The sequence below is a fragment of the Protomyctophum bolini genome (genome assembly GCF_963924005.1).
Source record: "Protomyctophum bolini genome assembly, chromosome: 11".
NCBI lineage: Eukaryota > Metazoa > Chordata > Actinopteri > Myctophiformes > Myctophidae > Protomyctophum > Protomyctophum bolini.
In genome coordinates this window covers 11,952,430-11,969,935 of record NC_137872.1, presented here as the reverse complement: position 1 = coordinate 11,969,935, position 17,506 = coordinate 11,952,430, and the positions used below count along the sequence as shown (strand labels likewise).

The window sequence follows — 17,506 nt, the reverse complement described above, 5'->3', positions numbered from 1 at the left end:
TAAACCGGAGAGATGTTTTAAATGTGTGCTATTATACAATATAGTTACTCTCTTGTAGACCTATATGTGCTTTTCTTCCCACTTGCATTGTTCCTGCACAGGTCTTCAGTAGTGTTGACAGCTAGTTTCATAGCATTGTTCCAGTGACGCATTAACTTAATTGTCCATTTACATCACCACAGACACATGCTCCATGCATACATCTTGAATGCTAGCTGCTCAGGGAGATGCAGGGTGTATACTTCATTTCACACCATCCGTCAAAGACACACAAACAAACAACCACCAGGGGCTTAAATGTTCACTGTTGTCCTGCCTCTCATTCTCCCTCCCTCTAATCGTCACTACTCCCCTCTCATCCAACACCCCTCTTGTTTTGCCCCTCCTATACCCCCCCCCCACAGATAAAAAGATAATGGCCACTTCCTCCTCCTCCTCCAATCTGGAAGAAGACGAGAGTTTGAAGGGCTGCGAGGTCTTCGTGCAGAAGCACAACATTCAGCAGATCCTGAAAGAGTGCATTGTCAACCTCTGCATCGCCAAGCCTGAGCGTCCTATGAAGTTCCTGAGGGAGCACTTTGAAAAGCTGGAGAAGGTCAGTGAGAACCTTTCTGTCTCTTACCGCTCTATTAGTTTGACGCCAACGTCGGTAATATTATACGCTATAAGCATTGTGGAGAGATGGATGCAGGTGATGTGAGGGAGGTTGTTTCCTGTGCTTGGGAGAAAAATCGTGGTCATTCCATTAAGCACACCTCGACCTTGGTGACCTCGGTGTGTTGATGCGTTGCATGCTGCTCACCGCGCTGAGCCTGCCACGGTCACATTTGTCAGAGCGCATGTAGGTCTCCATGGCCATCTCCATGAATCACAACGCCACTAACACAGCATGAATGAAAGGGACTGTTATATGAACGATGCTTTGATAGGCAGCCGGATGCTGACTAAGATACGCGGGGGCATAGAAGAGGCAGTGCTGTGTGTGTGTGTGTGTGTGTGTGTGTGTGTGCATAACACCCCTTTGTCTGTTAGTTAAATTGTATCCATTTAGCTGATGTTCATATCTGCTTCATATGAGTAAAGTGCTGCACTGGTGAGAAGGCTTTCATTTTCCCATTGTATAATATAGCAGAATCCATTAGGGAACACGAGGAACACCCAGAAAGACAGATAGAGCTATTGTCCCATTCACAGGCTCGGAGAGGGAAGCGTTGTTTGCGTACCTCCATCACTTTCTCTGTCTGGGCATGGAGAAACAAACTACCAGCAGATCAGTCGATGGCCTCAGCGCCTGCTGTCAGTTATTATACAGAATCAGGATGGCATGAATGCATGGTGAAACAAATTTGCAGAATGAGAAAACAATGAACCCCCTAAACTTAGTAAACTCACATGAGTTCAGTTGGATCTTTACTTCTTCCGACTCTCCAGCAACAGCAGCAGAAGCAGCAGCAACAGCACATTGCCTGCAGTCGTGAACAACGTGACTGCACATTGCCACTGTACTATACTGTGTGTGTGTGTGTGTGTGTGTGTGTGTGTGTGTGTGTGTGACTCTGACTGTTACATCAGTGGTTCTCAAACACTTTCATGTTAAGGACCCCCAAGTTGATGTATTAGGCTCAATAGGCTGTGTGAACCCCTATCTGAAGAGGTGTTGAGGTCATGGACCCTCAGTCACAACACAACAATCTGTCTGTTATATTGTCATAATGCTGATGTCATAGACTCCCCAATGGAGATCCCTGATGTCATAGTATTGACCTCATTGCGAACGCAGTGAGCACTTACTATGAGACCTAGCAGATCATGTCTGTCTGTCTGTCTGTCTGTGTGTGTGTGTGTGTGTGTGTCCGTGTGTCCCCCCTTTGTGCCCATATATGGAGCTTGATGCAACACACTCCATATTTGGACGTATAGCTGCTTTGGGGACTCCTTATATGGTTATGGCTAAGTTAAAAAAATAATAACTTAAAAATAAATCTTAAAAAACCCCAAATATGTACGAGCTGCGTTCGCTTCCCGCGTTTGCGCGTCTTACTGGTAGACTGGCCCCCAAGTACTATGTCGGATAATGGGCAATTTTCTATACTTTGACAACGGGTACAACATTGGGGTAGGCGATATACAATTAGCCTTTTCAGAGTCTGCTCAAGAGGGGCGCTACAACGCAAGCGTAAAAAATAAGCGAAACAGTATCCAGAGTCGCGTGCACGAAACGAGCATGCGCGCAACAAATTCACGGGACAGCGCTCACGTAAATACGCTTGCGTTGTCGCATGCCGCGACTGCTCCCCAGTGCTCTGCGCAAAAACGCAGGTCTCATTGAAAATGAACTATAGGCGCGTTATGTCGCTTCACGTTTTAAAAGGCCCTTTATTCTGGGCATGTCATACCAGGCAACATGTGGTACAAATTGGCAAACAATTGACGAAAATAGCCAATCTGCAAGCTGTGGTGTAGACTGTAGAGGGAATAAAGGATTGTATATAAAGTTTTCTATGTTGTCCGGCCCCCGTTGTAGAGAATGAATGCCCTTCTCGGTTTAATATTTAGCTGTATGGTTTGCCATCCACTGTTTAGCAATTATATTCCGTGTTACAACTTTACACTTTCTTGTTGCGAAATTGTGTGTGACACTGGAGAACCCCCTCAAGTAAATTCAATGGTGTTGTAGCAACACCATCAGATGAATAAATTAGCATTACTATATATAAATAATATAGCCTATTGCATTGATTTCCGTTGTTGTCAGCTAGACTCTTTGTGGCATGATCGTTCAAAAATGTAGTTATTTCCAACACTACAGCTCTTATAAGTTTTCAGCATTGTAAGCGTAACATTGTTAAATCCTTACACAGATATTAAAACAAACAGAACAACGGAGCTTTATTCCTATAAAGTGATTTCTTTCTGACAGTGCCTCTCCCTTGGTGAAGTCAGTGACAGTGAAAATACAATTATTAAACGCAGATAATTATGATGTTGTCATTCTGGAATGTAACTGAATAGAAAAGCTTTATTCTTATAAGCAAAATAAAGAGAGAATTCTATTTTCACTTTCACTATTTTTACTTTTTCGAACCTTACCGAAACACAACCGTGGCCCAAAAAACGGTTGGAACTGAACCAGTTAAAGGACAACTTTAGTTTTTTTTAACCAAGGTTCATGTTTTAGGCCCCCATCCCCTGTAAAAGTCGCTAAAACGAAATAATGCAGAAAATGAAAGAAAATTGACACTTACTTTCTCTAATAACAACCTAAAACTAAAGTTGTCCTTTAACTGAACCGTTGCATCCCTACAGACCTAATTCTGTTCTGTGCAGATGAGTTGGCTGGCAAGTAAAGTTTCCCAGGGTTTAGTGAGCTTTTTTGGCTCACACAGGGCTTTGACCAGATAGCTACAGTATATGTTATTCATGAGCAGGTCATGAGTTTTAAAAAAAAACAATGGGCCATAATCTAATATTAATCATCTAAGTGCACCACTGATGGTGTGCGTAGCTGCGGCTTAGACTGGTGTTTGCCCATGGGGGACCGTAGGTCCAGGAAAGAGGCCCTGTATCAGAAGATGTGATTGTGAAGGAAGATCAGACAACAGATACAGTGGGGGCTTCGCTTCACAAGGAGCAGGCCCCGAGGAGAGTGGCCATCTACACTGCTGTGTGTGTGTGTGTGTGTGTGTGTGTGTGTGTGTGTGTGTGTGTGTGTGTGTGTGTGTGTGTGTGTGTGTGTGTGTGTGTGTGTGTGTGTGTGTGTGTCAGCTGATGTTTTAACATGATAACTGACGATTTCTTTGTCTTGCGTTCTTTCTTGTCATCTCAAGTTTCGTTGATATACAGTCACTCAAGAAACAAGATTAGTGCTGCAACATGAGCCTTACATACAGCATGTGTCGTGTTCTGAATGTTACTTTCACTTTCTTTATCTGAATTATCAATTCAGCCAGGCATTCACAAAGGTTGTCACAGTGATATCTGTCTGTATACAGGTGGTTTTACTTACATTATACATGCTATCATACGTTAAGATCCAAGGTTAGGCTGTTTTGTGTATAGCCTGCACTTGTTTGCGTCCTATACCTACCAATGCTATCTGTAGCAGCAGTAGCCCTCGACAGGGCCTCTGTTGTCAAGGAGACAAGAGTATAAAAGTGAGCATCGTGTAGCTACGTAGCAGAGCCGGCGCCGTCGTCTGTGGGGAATGAAATGCTGCAGAGTCAGAGAGTGAGCATGAATGCTAATGGTCGTTGGTCTGGTCGGACCTGATATATACCCGGCTATGGCGTACAGTTCCTGTCCAGAGCTGTACAACGCTGTACTAATATATCGACATGGGGGTGCAACAACACTAATCGATTACAGAAAATAATTTCATTAAGTTAAAATAAAGTTCATACAATAATCCATTAATAATCTAATATGCGAAAGGTCTTTAAAAAGAATAATCGCCAATATACAAGTCAAGATCTGTGACTTCAACCTCGGCGAGCACATCGCCGACAACCAGAGAGTACCGTGCCTGACGTTGAGTCAGTTGGATGGGCGGTTGTCCAGTAACACCCGGTCCGACCGATACGCCCATAGGCCTATAGCTCATCAATACGACGTCATAGTCTGGCCTAGACTCCATAATATGGAGTCTAGTCTAGGTGATGTTCTGTGTCAGGCATGCCCAAATATTATTTGGGCATGCCTGACACAGAACATCATAAATGGGCATAAAAGCGACACAGGCGGAGAGATACAGATATCTACAATTCTACATATATGAGCAAAAAATAGACAGGCAGACAGGGTATGCATTTTCAACTTGCATTGTTTTCGACATGCATCGTTCCCGGTCTGATATTGTTAAAGATAGAAGACAATTTCAACAGCAGGGATGGAGGGGCTTTTGGCTATTCATGCCATGGCCGGTGTTTTGTGTTTTGTTGAGCAAATTTATGTGTGTGTTTATATTTATTTATGCAGGGGTAGAGCCAGGTACGCATTTGATAACATCTGCTGTTCCCGGAGGGAGGGGGGGGGGGAGAGAGAGAGAGAGAGAGAGATGCTCCTATCAGGTTTTTGGGGGATATTTCAAAAGTTATTGTTCCTGCTTTAGGCCTGTCACAAAGATGCAAAATTATATATCTGATTGACTTTTATACCACTTAAATGGTATAAGACGGTTTCTGCAGATAGGGTAAATTGACGATCACAGATAGAGTAAATTGCAGATCACCGATCGAGTCATTTGGAGTGAATATTGGCCGATCACAGATCGGTGGCTGATTGATCGGGGCATCTCTAAGGGTGAGAGAGAGATCGATATAGACAGATTCAGTGCTTTAGGGTGCAGCAGTAGAACCTGCTGGAAGTCATATAACTTTTGTAAAATCTATATCAAAACACTATATCCTCTGTGTGTGTGTGTGTGTGTGTGTGTGTGTGTGTGTGTGTGTGTGTGTGTGTGTGTGTGTGTGTGTGTGTGTGTGTGTGTGTGTGTGTGTGTGTGTGTGTGTGTGTGTGTGTGTGCGCGAGCGCGTGTGCGTGCGTGCACATGTGTATGAGATGAACTATTCAGGCAATCAGGAGACTGAGAGCAATCTCAGTCATTTTAAGGGGCTTATTGGGTCCATTTTGTCATTCACAACTCTTGAGGCACATATTTAGGTCATCATTTTTTATATATTTTTTATGTTTAGGATTTATCCCTAATCCTAGTAGAGCAACAGCCCACTGCCACGTAATCTGGACGTCATCATGTTTTTTGTCCCTCTCCCTTAATATCCGTTAGCCGGTACCTAATGCAATATGTCAGTTTCAAGTTTATAGAGAGTGGGTTGCCTTGGATATTTTTGGTTTTTTAAGGGCATTGAATTGTGTCACAGTTGTGTATGTGTGTGCGTGCGCGCACACATGTGCGTGCGTGCATTTATGTTTGTGTGACTTGTCTATACCAGAACGAAATATACAGTTGAACCCGCCTCCCACAGGACAAGAGACATGACAACAGCAAAGCAAAACAGCGAGGTTTGGAAACAGACATTTCTGATCACTTTCCCCCATCCTCATTCTGTTCCTCATGTTTGTGTTTGTCCATGGCATGACCCCCCCCCCCCCCCCCCCCCCCATCCATTCACCTTGTTGGCCTCTGTCAGCCCATCAGAAGCGGTAACCTAGGCAACAGCAGGCGGCAGGTAGACTCTGGGCTGTGCTCAATGAGGGCCTTTATTCACCCACTTTTCTTTTGTGCTGTTCTTCTTTCTCAGCTCTCGTATAGCTCGCCGCAAACCTTTTTTCTCCCTCTTCATTTTCCCTCATGCCAGTTAGATCATCTGGGTATTCTGTTCCTCTCCTCTGCCAACCCTAACCTCCTTTCATATCTGTGCAGCGCTGACAATCCTATCTCGGCAATCTCCCCCCCTTGTCTCTTTGTCTGTCGCTGGCTCGCCCATGTGCTCTCACTCTTTTTTGCGCTCTGTCTTTGTTTGTCTTGTACATGTAAAAGTTAGGTGGAAAACGATCATGCGTATACAAGTTCACACATTATACTGTACATATACAGTGTAGAAGAGAGCGAGGGATAGAAATCATCAGAACGTGCATGCACGCACAACAGTCAATTGCAATTGAATTCTTTATCATGTTAGCTCTGATATCATTTATATGCAGATTCTGGCCTAATGTTCTATTATTACTCCAACACAAAAGTATTTATTTCAGGCACTCTTTCAATTTCAACATCAGTTATCATGTGATTGCTTTTTGACTTGAGTTTGTTAAACTATTACTACATTTTTAAAATTAGGTAACTTAAACACAAACACACCGACACACACAATTTGAAATATATGTTATAAATGATAACGAGAATGAGAACATGGTAAATGCTCTCATTACGCTTTACCATGTTTTAAACATGTTCTTAATACATTCCATGTGTGTTTGGTCCCCATAGCTTATGCTGTGAATGAAGAAAATAACAGGCGTCTCCCTCCCTCTCATCTCATCCCTTTTCTGCTTATTCATGCACACACAGTCATTATGTGCCTTTGATCATAATAATAAAAATAGTACACTTCAGTTCTGTGGCAAATTAGTTCTGTGTCAATATTATGACAAGGCGACAGTATCTTCTTCTAACAGGCGTGTCCTAATTGCAGGCATGCCTGTTATTGTAGCTTTTGAATTTGATAGAGAGGGCATTTGCAGCATGGCTACATCCTATAATTAAACAAATGCAAGCCCTGCCTGCACCTTTTCTATATCTCGCGATTGCCACCTCCTGTTTGAACTTAATCAACATTGCAGTCTTGGAATTATATTTAAAATGTGTTGATAAGTTTTGTGCTATTTTTTGCTATTCATCATTTGAAAAAGTATATAGGACTTAAAGGGACAGGACATCCAAAATCACTTTTTCTTTAAAAAAAAATCGCACAATAATTGTGAGATTTTTTACAACAATAATTGTGTCCTTTGTGATGTACAATTCTCCCTGGTTTCCGAGCTTTCTGCTGTTTATGTATAGCTATTTCTGTGTATTTCCCGGTTTCTGGGTAGTATATAAGTATTTGGCACTACTCATTACATATTTGCTCAATGTGTTCAATTTCTCTATGATTTGATTACTACAAAAGTAATAGATAGGTAATTGCTGAGGTAATGGATAGTTGCATATTCCAAAGCACTTCCTGCTGGGTGTAATGGAAGGGCTCTGCGAAGCTCCCACTCCCACACAGTAGCTCTGCAAGAGCTCCCTGCGGCCTCCTTATGGTCAGACAAGTAGCTGTAGATGACTCCTCAGAGAGGAGGTCTGAAGTGGATGTCAATGCAGTCGTATAGCCTCTCCCCGTTGGGATCAGAGCTGTATAAATGCTCTGACTCTGTCCGTCGTGGTTTGGCTGGGTTTCAGAAGCCAGTTACAGAACAACGCATGGTCTCGTATAGGGAGACAGGCTCGGTGAAGGGCCAGTTCAGTTCAGTTCCAGGTCATGCCTGCCATCTCTAGCCTGAAAGTACCCGAGCTTTTCTTGGCATAGAGTGGCGGATCAAACTAGTGCTGGAAACTGACGCTGGCTCCCTATTGGTTCACCCCCTCCACCCCACGTCCGCGAGGCTATGCCATCTTAGACAGGCAAATGCGATCGACACACTGTTCACCCTCACACAGACGCATGGCACACTGTTCACCCTCACACAGACGCATGGCACACTGTTCACCCTCACACAGACGCATGGCACCCTGTTCACCCTCACACAGACGCATGGCACCCTGTTCACCCTCACACAGACGCATGGCACACTGTTCACCCTCACACAGACGCATGGCACACTGTTCACCCTCACACAGACGCATGGCACCCTGTTCACCCTCACACAGACGCATGGCACACTGTTCACCCTCACACAGATGCATGGCACACTGTTTACCCTCACACAGACGCATGGCACACTGTTCACCCTCACACAGATGCATGGCACACTGTTCACCCTCACACAGACGCATGGCACACTGTTCACCCTCACACAGACGGATGGCACCCTGTTCACCCTCACACAGACGCATGGCACCCTGTTCACCCTCACACAGACGCATGGCACACTGTTCACCCTCACACAGACGCATGGCACACTGTTCACCCTCACACAGACGCATGGCACACTGTTCACCCTCACACAGACGCATGGCACATGCGCATCTGTCACCATCTGATCAGTCATACCTTTTCTCGGGAGTTGGGTAACAACCAGCCATGGCATAATTATACACAAGCATTATACACGTGTGTGTGTGTGTGTGTGTGTGTGTGTGTGTGTGTGTGTGTGTGTGTGTGTGTGTGTGTGTGTGTGTGTGTGTGTGTGTGTGTGTGTGTGTGTGTGTGTGTGTGTGTGTGTGTGTGTGTGTGTGTGTGTGTGTGTGTGCGCGCGCGTGCGAGCGAGCGCACGTGCGTGTGAGCGTCAGCGTACCTCTGACTCTGCAGGTGTGCCTCAGTCCTCAGCCCTTATATAAGAGCCCCCAAATAGACTGTCTCTGCCTCTCTCTATTTCTCTCTCCTCTTGGGTGTGTGTTATTGCAAGCAGTAGCACTATTTGAAAATACCGATCTACATCGACACGTTGTGAGCTTGTAGATATAGCTATTTGAACTATTACTATACAATAATAATAATCAAAACAGTAAAAAAAAAAAAGAGAGAAGGAAAAGAAGTTTAGAGATAAGGGATAAGGCCTTGGGTGTCATCCTGACCTCCTGGATGTTCTGTCCTCTCTAGGGGTGGCCGTTATTCAGTTTTGTTCATGCAACTAAACAGTCCCAAAAAGTTAAAGTTAAAAACATTGCAGGGGGGCTGGAAGGAGCCGCAATGCAGATGTCACATCACAGGCCGGCTATATCCTATAAAAGTTCACTTTATTTAGAATGTGTTCCATGTGTCTTGAGTCGTATTTTTTTTCCTGCTAAATGTATAGGTTTTACAGTGCTAAATTACTGAACATTACAGTATAACAAAATACAGTCTAACAAATGAGGCATTCCATTTACTGTCCTTTTTTTACAGATATTTTTTGGGGCTTTTTCTGCCTTTATTGGAGTGGGGAGAGAGATGGGGGGGGTTGACGCGCGGCAAAGGTTGTTGGGATCGGGAGTCGAACTCGCGACACGCGGTCAGGCTGTCTTAGCAGCTTAGGTGCCGGACCGCTACAATATAGCCACCGGGTCATCTATGAGTCATAGATGACCCCTTTCATCCATTATGAAGTCTTGATAATGCTAAGACTATGGAGAGACTTAGCATTAGACTTTTAATGCTTAGACTCGTGATGCTTTACTCCTCCAAGAAAGGATCCAACTTCAGAATCCTTCCCTTCAGGCAGAATACCTCCCTATAACAGAATCCTTCCCTTCAGGCAGAATACCTCCCTATAGTGAATCAGAATCCTTCCCTTCGGGCAGAATAGCTCCCTATATCAGAATCCTTCCCTTCGGGCAGAATAGCTCCCTATAGTGAATCAGAATCCTTCCCTTCAGGCAGAATACCTCCCTAGTGAATCAGAATCCTTCCCTTCAGGCAGAATAGCTCCCTATAACAGAATCCTTCCTTTCACGCAGAATAGCTCCCTATAACAGAATCCTTCCTTTCACGCAGAATAGCTCCCTATAACAGAATCCTTCCCTTCACGCAGAATACCTCCCTAGTGAATCAGAATCCTTCCCTTCAGGCAGAATAGCTCCCTATAACAGAATCCTTCCCTTCACACAGAATACCTCCCTAGTGAATCAGAATCCTTCCCTTCGGGCAGAATAGCTCCCTATATCAGAATCCTTCCCTTCGGGCAGAATAGCTCCCTATAGTGAATCAGAATCCTTCCCTTCAGGCAGAATACCTCCCTAGTGAATCAGAATCCTTCCCTTCAGGCAGAATAGCTCCCTATAACAGAATCCTTCCTTTCACGCAGAATAGCTCCCTATAACAGAATCCTTCCTTTCACGCAGAATAGCTCCCTATAACAGAATCCTTCCCTTCACGCAGAATACCTCCCTAGTGAATCAGAATCCTTCCCTTCAGGCAGAATAGCTCCCTATAACAGAATCCTTCCCTTCACACAGAATACCTCCCTAGTGAATCAGAATCCTTCCCTCAAGTGCCATGCACACTCTCCCACTGCACTACAGTTTGCACCCTACCCTACTGCATAGACATAATAAGTATAGGAACCATGACTTTGAGACGGCAGAGTCTGGGAACTAGCTTCAACGGAGGACAATGTCCGTCCAGAGTAGACGTCTGTATCTCTGATTGTCATTGTATGACGTGATGATATTTTATGAGGGTAACAAACCGAACACCATTGCTATTTTCGAATGCCCTGATGGGATACAGTATTACTGCCCCAACCCTCCTCTCCTCTCGTCCCGCAGGCTTCCCATTTCACCTCTATCTATCCGTCTCTCTCGTCGCTGTCCTCACCTCACCTCTGCACTCCCCCGTTAGTCAGGGAATATTATCAGTATAATCTGTATAATCTGGGATATAAACAGGCTTAAAAGGTTCACTTATGTGGTCTCTAACATTACATCTAGCTCTGCTACATGCAGTTTAAGCATTTATTTCATATTTACATGTCGATTTCAGCTCTGACACTTATTTCAGACATGCTCTAGTATGTGAAGAGTCTGCCTGTGCTATTAACTCATTTAAAAAAATAAAAAATAAAACCTTTTTCTCCTCTGGTGAAAAGCTGGAATTTGCACAATGGCAGTCTCTAAGTAAAATCTGGTCACATACTGTATGGCAAAATGTTCTAAATTTCAAGTGGTCATCATTCTGAATCCATTCCAAGCATTCGTTTTGCACCAAAAACACTCCTTAATTGGGTTAAAAACGGCCATAAACACGTGGTGAGGTCAAAATAATGTGCTGACCTCGTCACATTTGTGACACGTCACATGATACTTATAAGTATAATGAAATTTAGAACATTTTGCCTTATAATGGTTGTATGGTACCCCAACTTTCAGCAGCTGTCAAAAATCCCCCTGGGTGGTTGAATATAAACCAATGTGGGAATTCTTGGTAAGAAATTTAGTTTTTATTAATATCCCCTTACTGTTTCCTCCACTCTTTCACTACTGCCCTTTCTATCGCTCTCCCTCCATCCATCTCCATCTACCCTTCCTCTGTGCCCCCTCCTCCCCCTCCACTTCCTCCTTTCACATGTTTCATCTCTCTCTCTTTCCCTGTGATCTCTCTCTGTTTCCATTCCCGACCCTCGTTCCTTCTACACCCCCCCCCCCTGCCTTCGACCTCTCCTTCACCGCTTAGAAGTCTCTCTTTCCTCTCTCTGTCTTTCTTTTGCTCCATCCCAAACCATCCTTCATCTACAAAGCACATTCACACACAGTACCAAACATCATCATTTCTCCCTAGACGGTGATATGCCTAATTTATACTGCCCTGCTGAAAAGTGCCGATCTAGAAGCTTGTGAACTTGTTTGCGCGCGCGCGCACGTGTGTGTGTGTGTGTGTGTGTGTGTGTGTGTGTGTGTGTGTGTGTGTTTGTGTGTGTGTGTGTGTGTTTGCGTGCGTGCGTACAGTACATGTGTGTTTACTAGTTTGTACCCATCAAGACACAGAAGGTAAAATAAACGTCAAGGTAAACCACAGGGTAAAGTAAATAGTAGCAAACTAAATAGTCTTTGGAAAACCTTTCTGTGTGTAGATAGAGTGGAAAATCTTCGCCTTTTACCTCTTCATTACTGAGCTATGAACGTTCCCGATCTCAATAAAAACACGTTTATTTAGAGAAACTTTGACTAAACAATGGCTGAATATTATTGCCGTATAAAACTTGCTTCTATGTAGGCCGGCGTTGCATTCATTATTTATTAGTGTGACTGTAGGTCTAGTTTTCCCTGCGTCATTCACAGCAGATGGAGTCTCGTTGACACGCACACATTTCTAATTCAGTCTAATGGTCTGTTTTTCAGAAGCTCTGAAAGTGAGTAATAGAGGTGTACCGCCTCCCCATCCCTTCCATTACGTAAATAACTCCTAGGCCTATATACTTGAAACCCATTCAGATACTGTAGATGGATACCTTATGTATTGATCCTGCGGTGGGATATATATCAGTCACCCCGAGGCAGCACAGCAGTTAGAGTTACAAAGGTACAGATAAGATTAAAGGTAAGAAATAACAATAAGAAGCACCATCAATAATGAACAACCTACAACTGTCCTGCACTATGCCGCCCAAAACATTGCACAAACTGTGCACTGTTACATGCAATATATTTTAAAGATATTTTCTGATATATTTAGATCAGCCTGTATTGAACTTTGGTGAGGTGGAATTACAGACTCCGTAGCGTTCAAATAGTGTGGAAGAGTTGCCTGGCCTATAAGATACTAGAGCAAAAATCAAACGCCAGTCTCTTGCGTGTGTGTGTGTGTGTGTGTGTGTGTGTGTGTGTGTGTGTGTGTGTGTGTGTGTGTGGGGGTGGGGGTGGGTGGGTGGGTGGGTGGGTGTGTGTGTCTGAAAAGTCCCATCAGACTTTATTATGGTAGAATTCCTGTCTCAAACTGTCTGTCAGTCAGTCAGTCAGTCAGCCTCTACCTCACACACACAAACGCACGTGCGCGCGCACACACACACACACACACACACACACACACACACACACACACACACACACACACACACACACACACACAGACCTGTGAAACATTAGGAGGGGTTCTCCTCTCCTAGCTATTCACTTGTCACCATGGTCCTATCATAACAAACCCACAGAGATCCTTCAAAGGCCTCTGACTGACACGTTGAGGGGCACTGTGTTGTTGTGCTGCTGCTGCAGGGAGCATCCAGGGGACCATGTGCTCTAATGGACAACCCAAGCACACATCTGTCTCTCTGTTTTGACCTGTTTATTTATAAAGGAGTACAGATCCACATTATTCTGACGGAAATCCTGACAGTTTTCTGAAAATTAAAACCCCATGTTTCTATTATGTCAGTGGTGCTTCAACCTCTTTCACGTCAAGGACCCCCAGCAGTATCTGTATTTGGCCACGGACCCCCCTCCCCAAGATTTGAGTTAAAAACGCTCGCTCTGAAAGAATATATATTCAAAGATTTGCAACACATTTTCATGATTTTTCAAAAAGAGCAGATCTACAAGCTCGTAGTGCGGCACTCGGTGCCGCACTATGAGCTTGTAGATCTGCTATTTTTCAATAGCTAAAGTATAACTATAAGAATGGGTTAATGTCCGCTAGTCTTCCTGGGGTCCAAGACATGAATGTACAATACATTACCTACAACATTACATTCACAGTGTATCCAGTGCTGTAGCCTATAGGTTCTTTCAGACGGTATATAATTATTCCCTGCACAACAAGCGAATGTTTAGGCTATATACGCTCGCATCGCGTGGTCAATGGATGAAATGATTTACGATGACGGTATATGTTTTTTCTTTGTTACGAATATCACTCTCTGTCTCATTCGGTCTCTGCCTCTCTCTCTCTCTCTCTCTCTCTCTCTCTCTCTCCTTCTCTGTGGAGAGATGATGGGGCTCAAGAAGAGGAAGAGTGGCTGCTATAGGAAACAGAATGTTATTTTATTGTAGTCAAAACGCTGTCATTATAGGCAGGAATTCACAAATCTGTCAGTCAGTTAGCTATCCATTTTGCTCCTCAGTGGGTTGACGCATCGATCTGCATCTGCACATGGGCATTGCCAGATGGCATACCATACTGTATGCAGGGAGTGAGAAATTAGCATTTTTTGACACATAATCTGTTGCAAAATGAGCCCATCCTGGGAATCTTCACTATTCATCATCACACGTCAACGTATAGAGGCCTGAAGTGCATCATGTAGTCCTGCCACATATTGTCCTTGTGGACAGACAGGAAGGCCACTTTCCAATCTGTAGAGATGGATTGTTTGAGTGTGTGTAATTCAGTGACAGAGCCTGTCACTGAAGCAGCATGCACTCAATTTGTAGCCTGACTGTCAGACTCTGAGACTGAGCCTCCACCAGTGCGCTCAGTCGAGTGGGCGGGGTCTATGGGCTGGAAACCAGGCTACTCAATTTGAGGTGTTTTTGTGTGCGTGCGTACGACGTGTTGTGAAGTGGGGATTAATAACAATAAAGAACTCCCATGCAGCAGCAAGCGTGTGAACGTCATATTTTGTCATGTAAGAAGAGACAGGGAGGGGTGTGAAGCTAATTCATGACAGGACGACGTTGATGAAGAGGAGGGGTGTGCACTGCAGTTTGCTGGTGGGAGTTCTCCGTGGGTGGCTAATGGCGACGGCAACCCAGAACTTAAGCATGACTTAGTGGCCGTGTTTACTTCAGGGAGAGACGGGCGACGGACCCCACCCTGCCCCCCAACCCCCGACCCATGCATCGCGCTCCTTTTCATGACAATGAATGGAGGAGAGTGGGCGTCGGTTCGTGACTGATCGCTCGCGTGTGTTGTTGGGTGGTTTAGTCGTGCCAGTGATTTCAGGGAGTGGACGGTGGAGGGGCAGAGCCTCGTGAATTGAGTGCACATCACTTCAGTGACAGGCTCTGTCAGCGATATATGCACACACACACGCACGCACACACACACACAGTCCTAATACAACAGTGCGGCTTGCCCCATTGTGGCGCTGTAATGGTGTGGAATAGAGTGATGAGTTGGACTGATTGCTTCGCCGGTGGGTCTACTCTCTCTCTCTCTCTCGCCATGCTCCACCGGGCCTGTGTATACGAGGTGAAAGCTGTTGTGCGCACGCAGTGAGCCCAGATGAAAGTATAGACTCGGCAAGAGCAGAGATAGAAGCACAGACTTTATTTTTTCTTTCTTTCTTTCTCTTGTTTTTACGTCACTCGGGCGCTGTGGAGGCGGCCAGAGAGAGAGAGATGCTGCCTATGCTGTGGCAGGCACAGAGCTATTAGTCACAGCTGTCGTGTCGGGGAGTGAGTCAGTCATAACCTGGTCTCAATGTTATGGTCTTCTTTGTGCAAACCCAATTAGAGGAATGAACAGGAGTTACAGGATAGATGATTGGTCTTCTTTCAGTGATTCATTCTGTATGAATTCTGCCATCGTGTGAAAACCTTGAAATTAAATGAGGTGTGTGTGCGTGCGTGTGTGCGTGCCGTGTATTACTACGTATGTGTGCGCGTGAGTCACATGTCGCCACAGTAGAATTTGAGAAATAGCCAATTTTCGTGGTCCAAGAGAAATTTTGGCGTTAATTAGGAATTTAGAGGTTAGGTGCCGAATATATTGATCTATAATCTGAAAATGTGTCACAGCACGATGCCTTAAGATCTTACAGATCAATTTTTTTAGTTAAGTAAACTCAAGCTTTAGGACAAAATAATTGTAAATATGGCATTCATAAATTTGTAATTTGTATAAATAAAATGCTAAAATGTTGATGTCCTCAATTATACAATACATACTGTGTGCGTGTACGTGTGCCTGTGCATGTGTGCGTGCGCCGTGCCTGCGTGTGTGCGTGCGTGGTGTACAGATAATCACATTGCACATTGTACATTTGTACAATTTGTAGATGCATTGCTTACAGTTAGTGTATTAGCACTAAGTGCTATAGTTCTCAACATCTGTCCACAGGAGACTTTTCTAAAAATACGAAAACACTTTAGTCTAAAAAGTCACTGAGGACGACCTAGAGAGCCAGTCACACATTCTGACATGTGTCCTTTAGCCTGAAAGTACCCAAGCTGTTCTTCTCATAGAGGGGCGGAAATTTGGAGCGACATATTTTTTTGTCCAGCTTTCGGTGTGTGTAACCCAAATTTTTAACACAAACATTAAATACCATTGACAATGAATGGACAGTTTTGAGTGTTTGTGTAGACACAAGTGTGTGAGTGGCTGGAATGAGCTGATGTATGATGATGTACGATGATAAGAGCGCCCCTCACTTCACACGTGTGTGATTTTTTTTCTCTTTCTTTCGAAACAAAATCGGCTACATGGGTCTCCAAGGCTAGTGTCACCATCGCCTTCGATAATGGACATGTTTTTGCACCTTGCAATGTGTGCAAAGTGTCCATGCACTTCAGCCTCCCGCTCCTTTCTCTCTCTCTCTCCCCCTCCTGTCCTGTCACCTCATCTTCCTTTCTTTCTCTCTGGCAGCCAGCCAATGATAATGACGCAGGCAGAGGGGGAGGGAGGGGAGAGAGAGAGAGAGAGAGAGAGAGAGAGAGAGAGAGAGAGAGAGAGAGAGAGAGAGAGAGAGCCACTGTGTGAGACTATAACAGGCTGGCCGTGGCTACAGTCCTTCAAAGCAAAGCTCCAGTCTCCCTCCAACACATGCATCCTCTCCTCCTCTGCTGGCAGAGACATGTGGCAGATGTTCTGTCAGCTGGGCCCCACAGAGGACCCCTCTGTGTCTTAACCCATTCTGGACGGGAACCCCTGTTGGTGTTTTAAATACTTAAAAATAGCAGATCTACAAGCTCATAGCGCGCTACGAGCTTCTTTTTTTAAATCGTGAAAAAATCTTTGAATATATATTCTTTCAGAGCGAACATTTTTCACTCAAATGTGTTTCTCCCTGGAACAACATATTTTCAGATGGGGGTCGGCGGCCGAATCCATATAATTCTGGGGCTCCTTGACATGAAATAGTTTGAGCATCACTGACATACTGTATAGAAACATGTGTTCTTCAGAAAACTGTCAGGATTTAGAAGCAGGCATTTGTAGAATCGTCCTCGGGTCTAAATGGCTTAACCAATTTTGGGCGGGAACCCCTTTAGGTGTTAGCATTATGCTATATGCTTTAGCTATTGAAAAATAGCAGATCTACAAGCTCATAACGCGCCACCGCTAAGAGCTTGTAGGTCTGCTATTTTTGAAAAATCGAAGAACGACGGACATATAGAAACTTAGCTTTTTCAGAAAACTGTCAGGATGTAGAAGACATTTTTAGAATCTGATCTCGGGTCAGAATGGGTTAAACACCATAAGCCTGGCTC

General features: G+C 44.4%; 1 protein-coding gene across 1 annotated transcript in view; it reads left to right on the top strand.

Moving 5' to 3' along the window:
- The window catches only part of prkar1b (protein kinase, cAMP-dependent, regulatory, type I, beta), a 123,719-nt gene that overhangs the window by 638 nt on the left and 105,575 nt on the right, over window positions 1-17,506 (top strand). Inside the window, exon 2 of the mRNA XM_080775425.1 lies at window positions 405-595. Coding sequence (XP_080631551.1) covers window positions 416-595 — 180 coding nt within the window. The 5' untranslated portion in view covers window positions 405-415. The remainder of the gene's footprint in view (window positions 1-404; window positions 596-17,506) is intronic.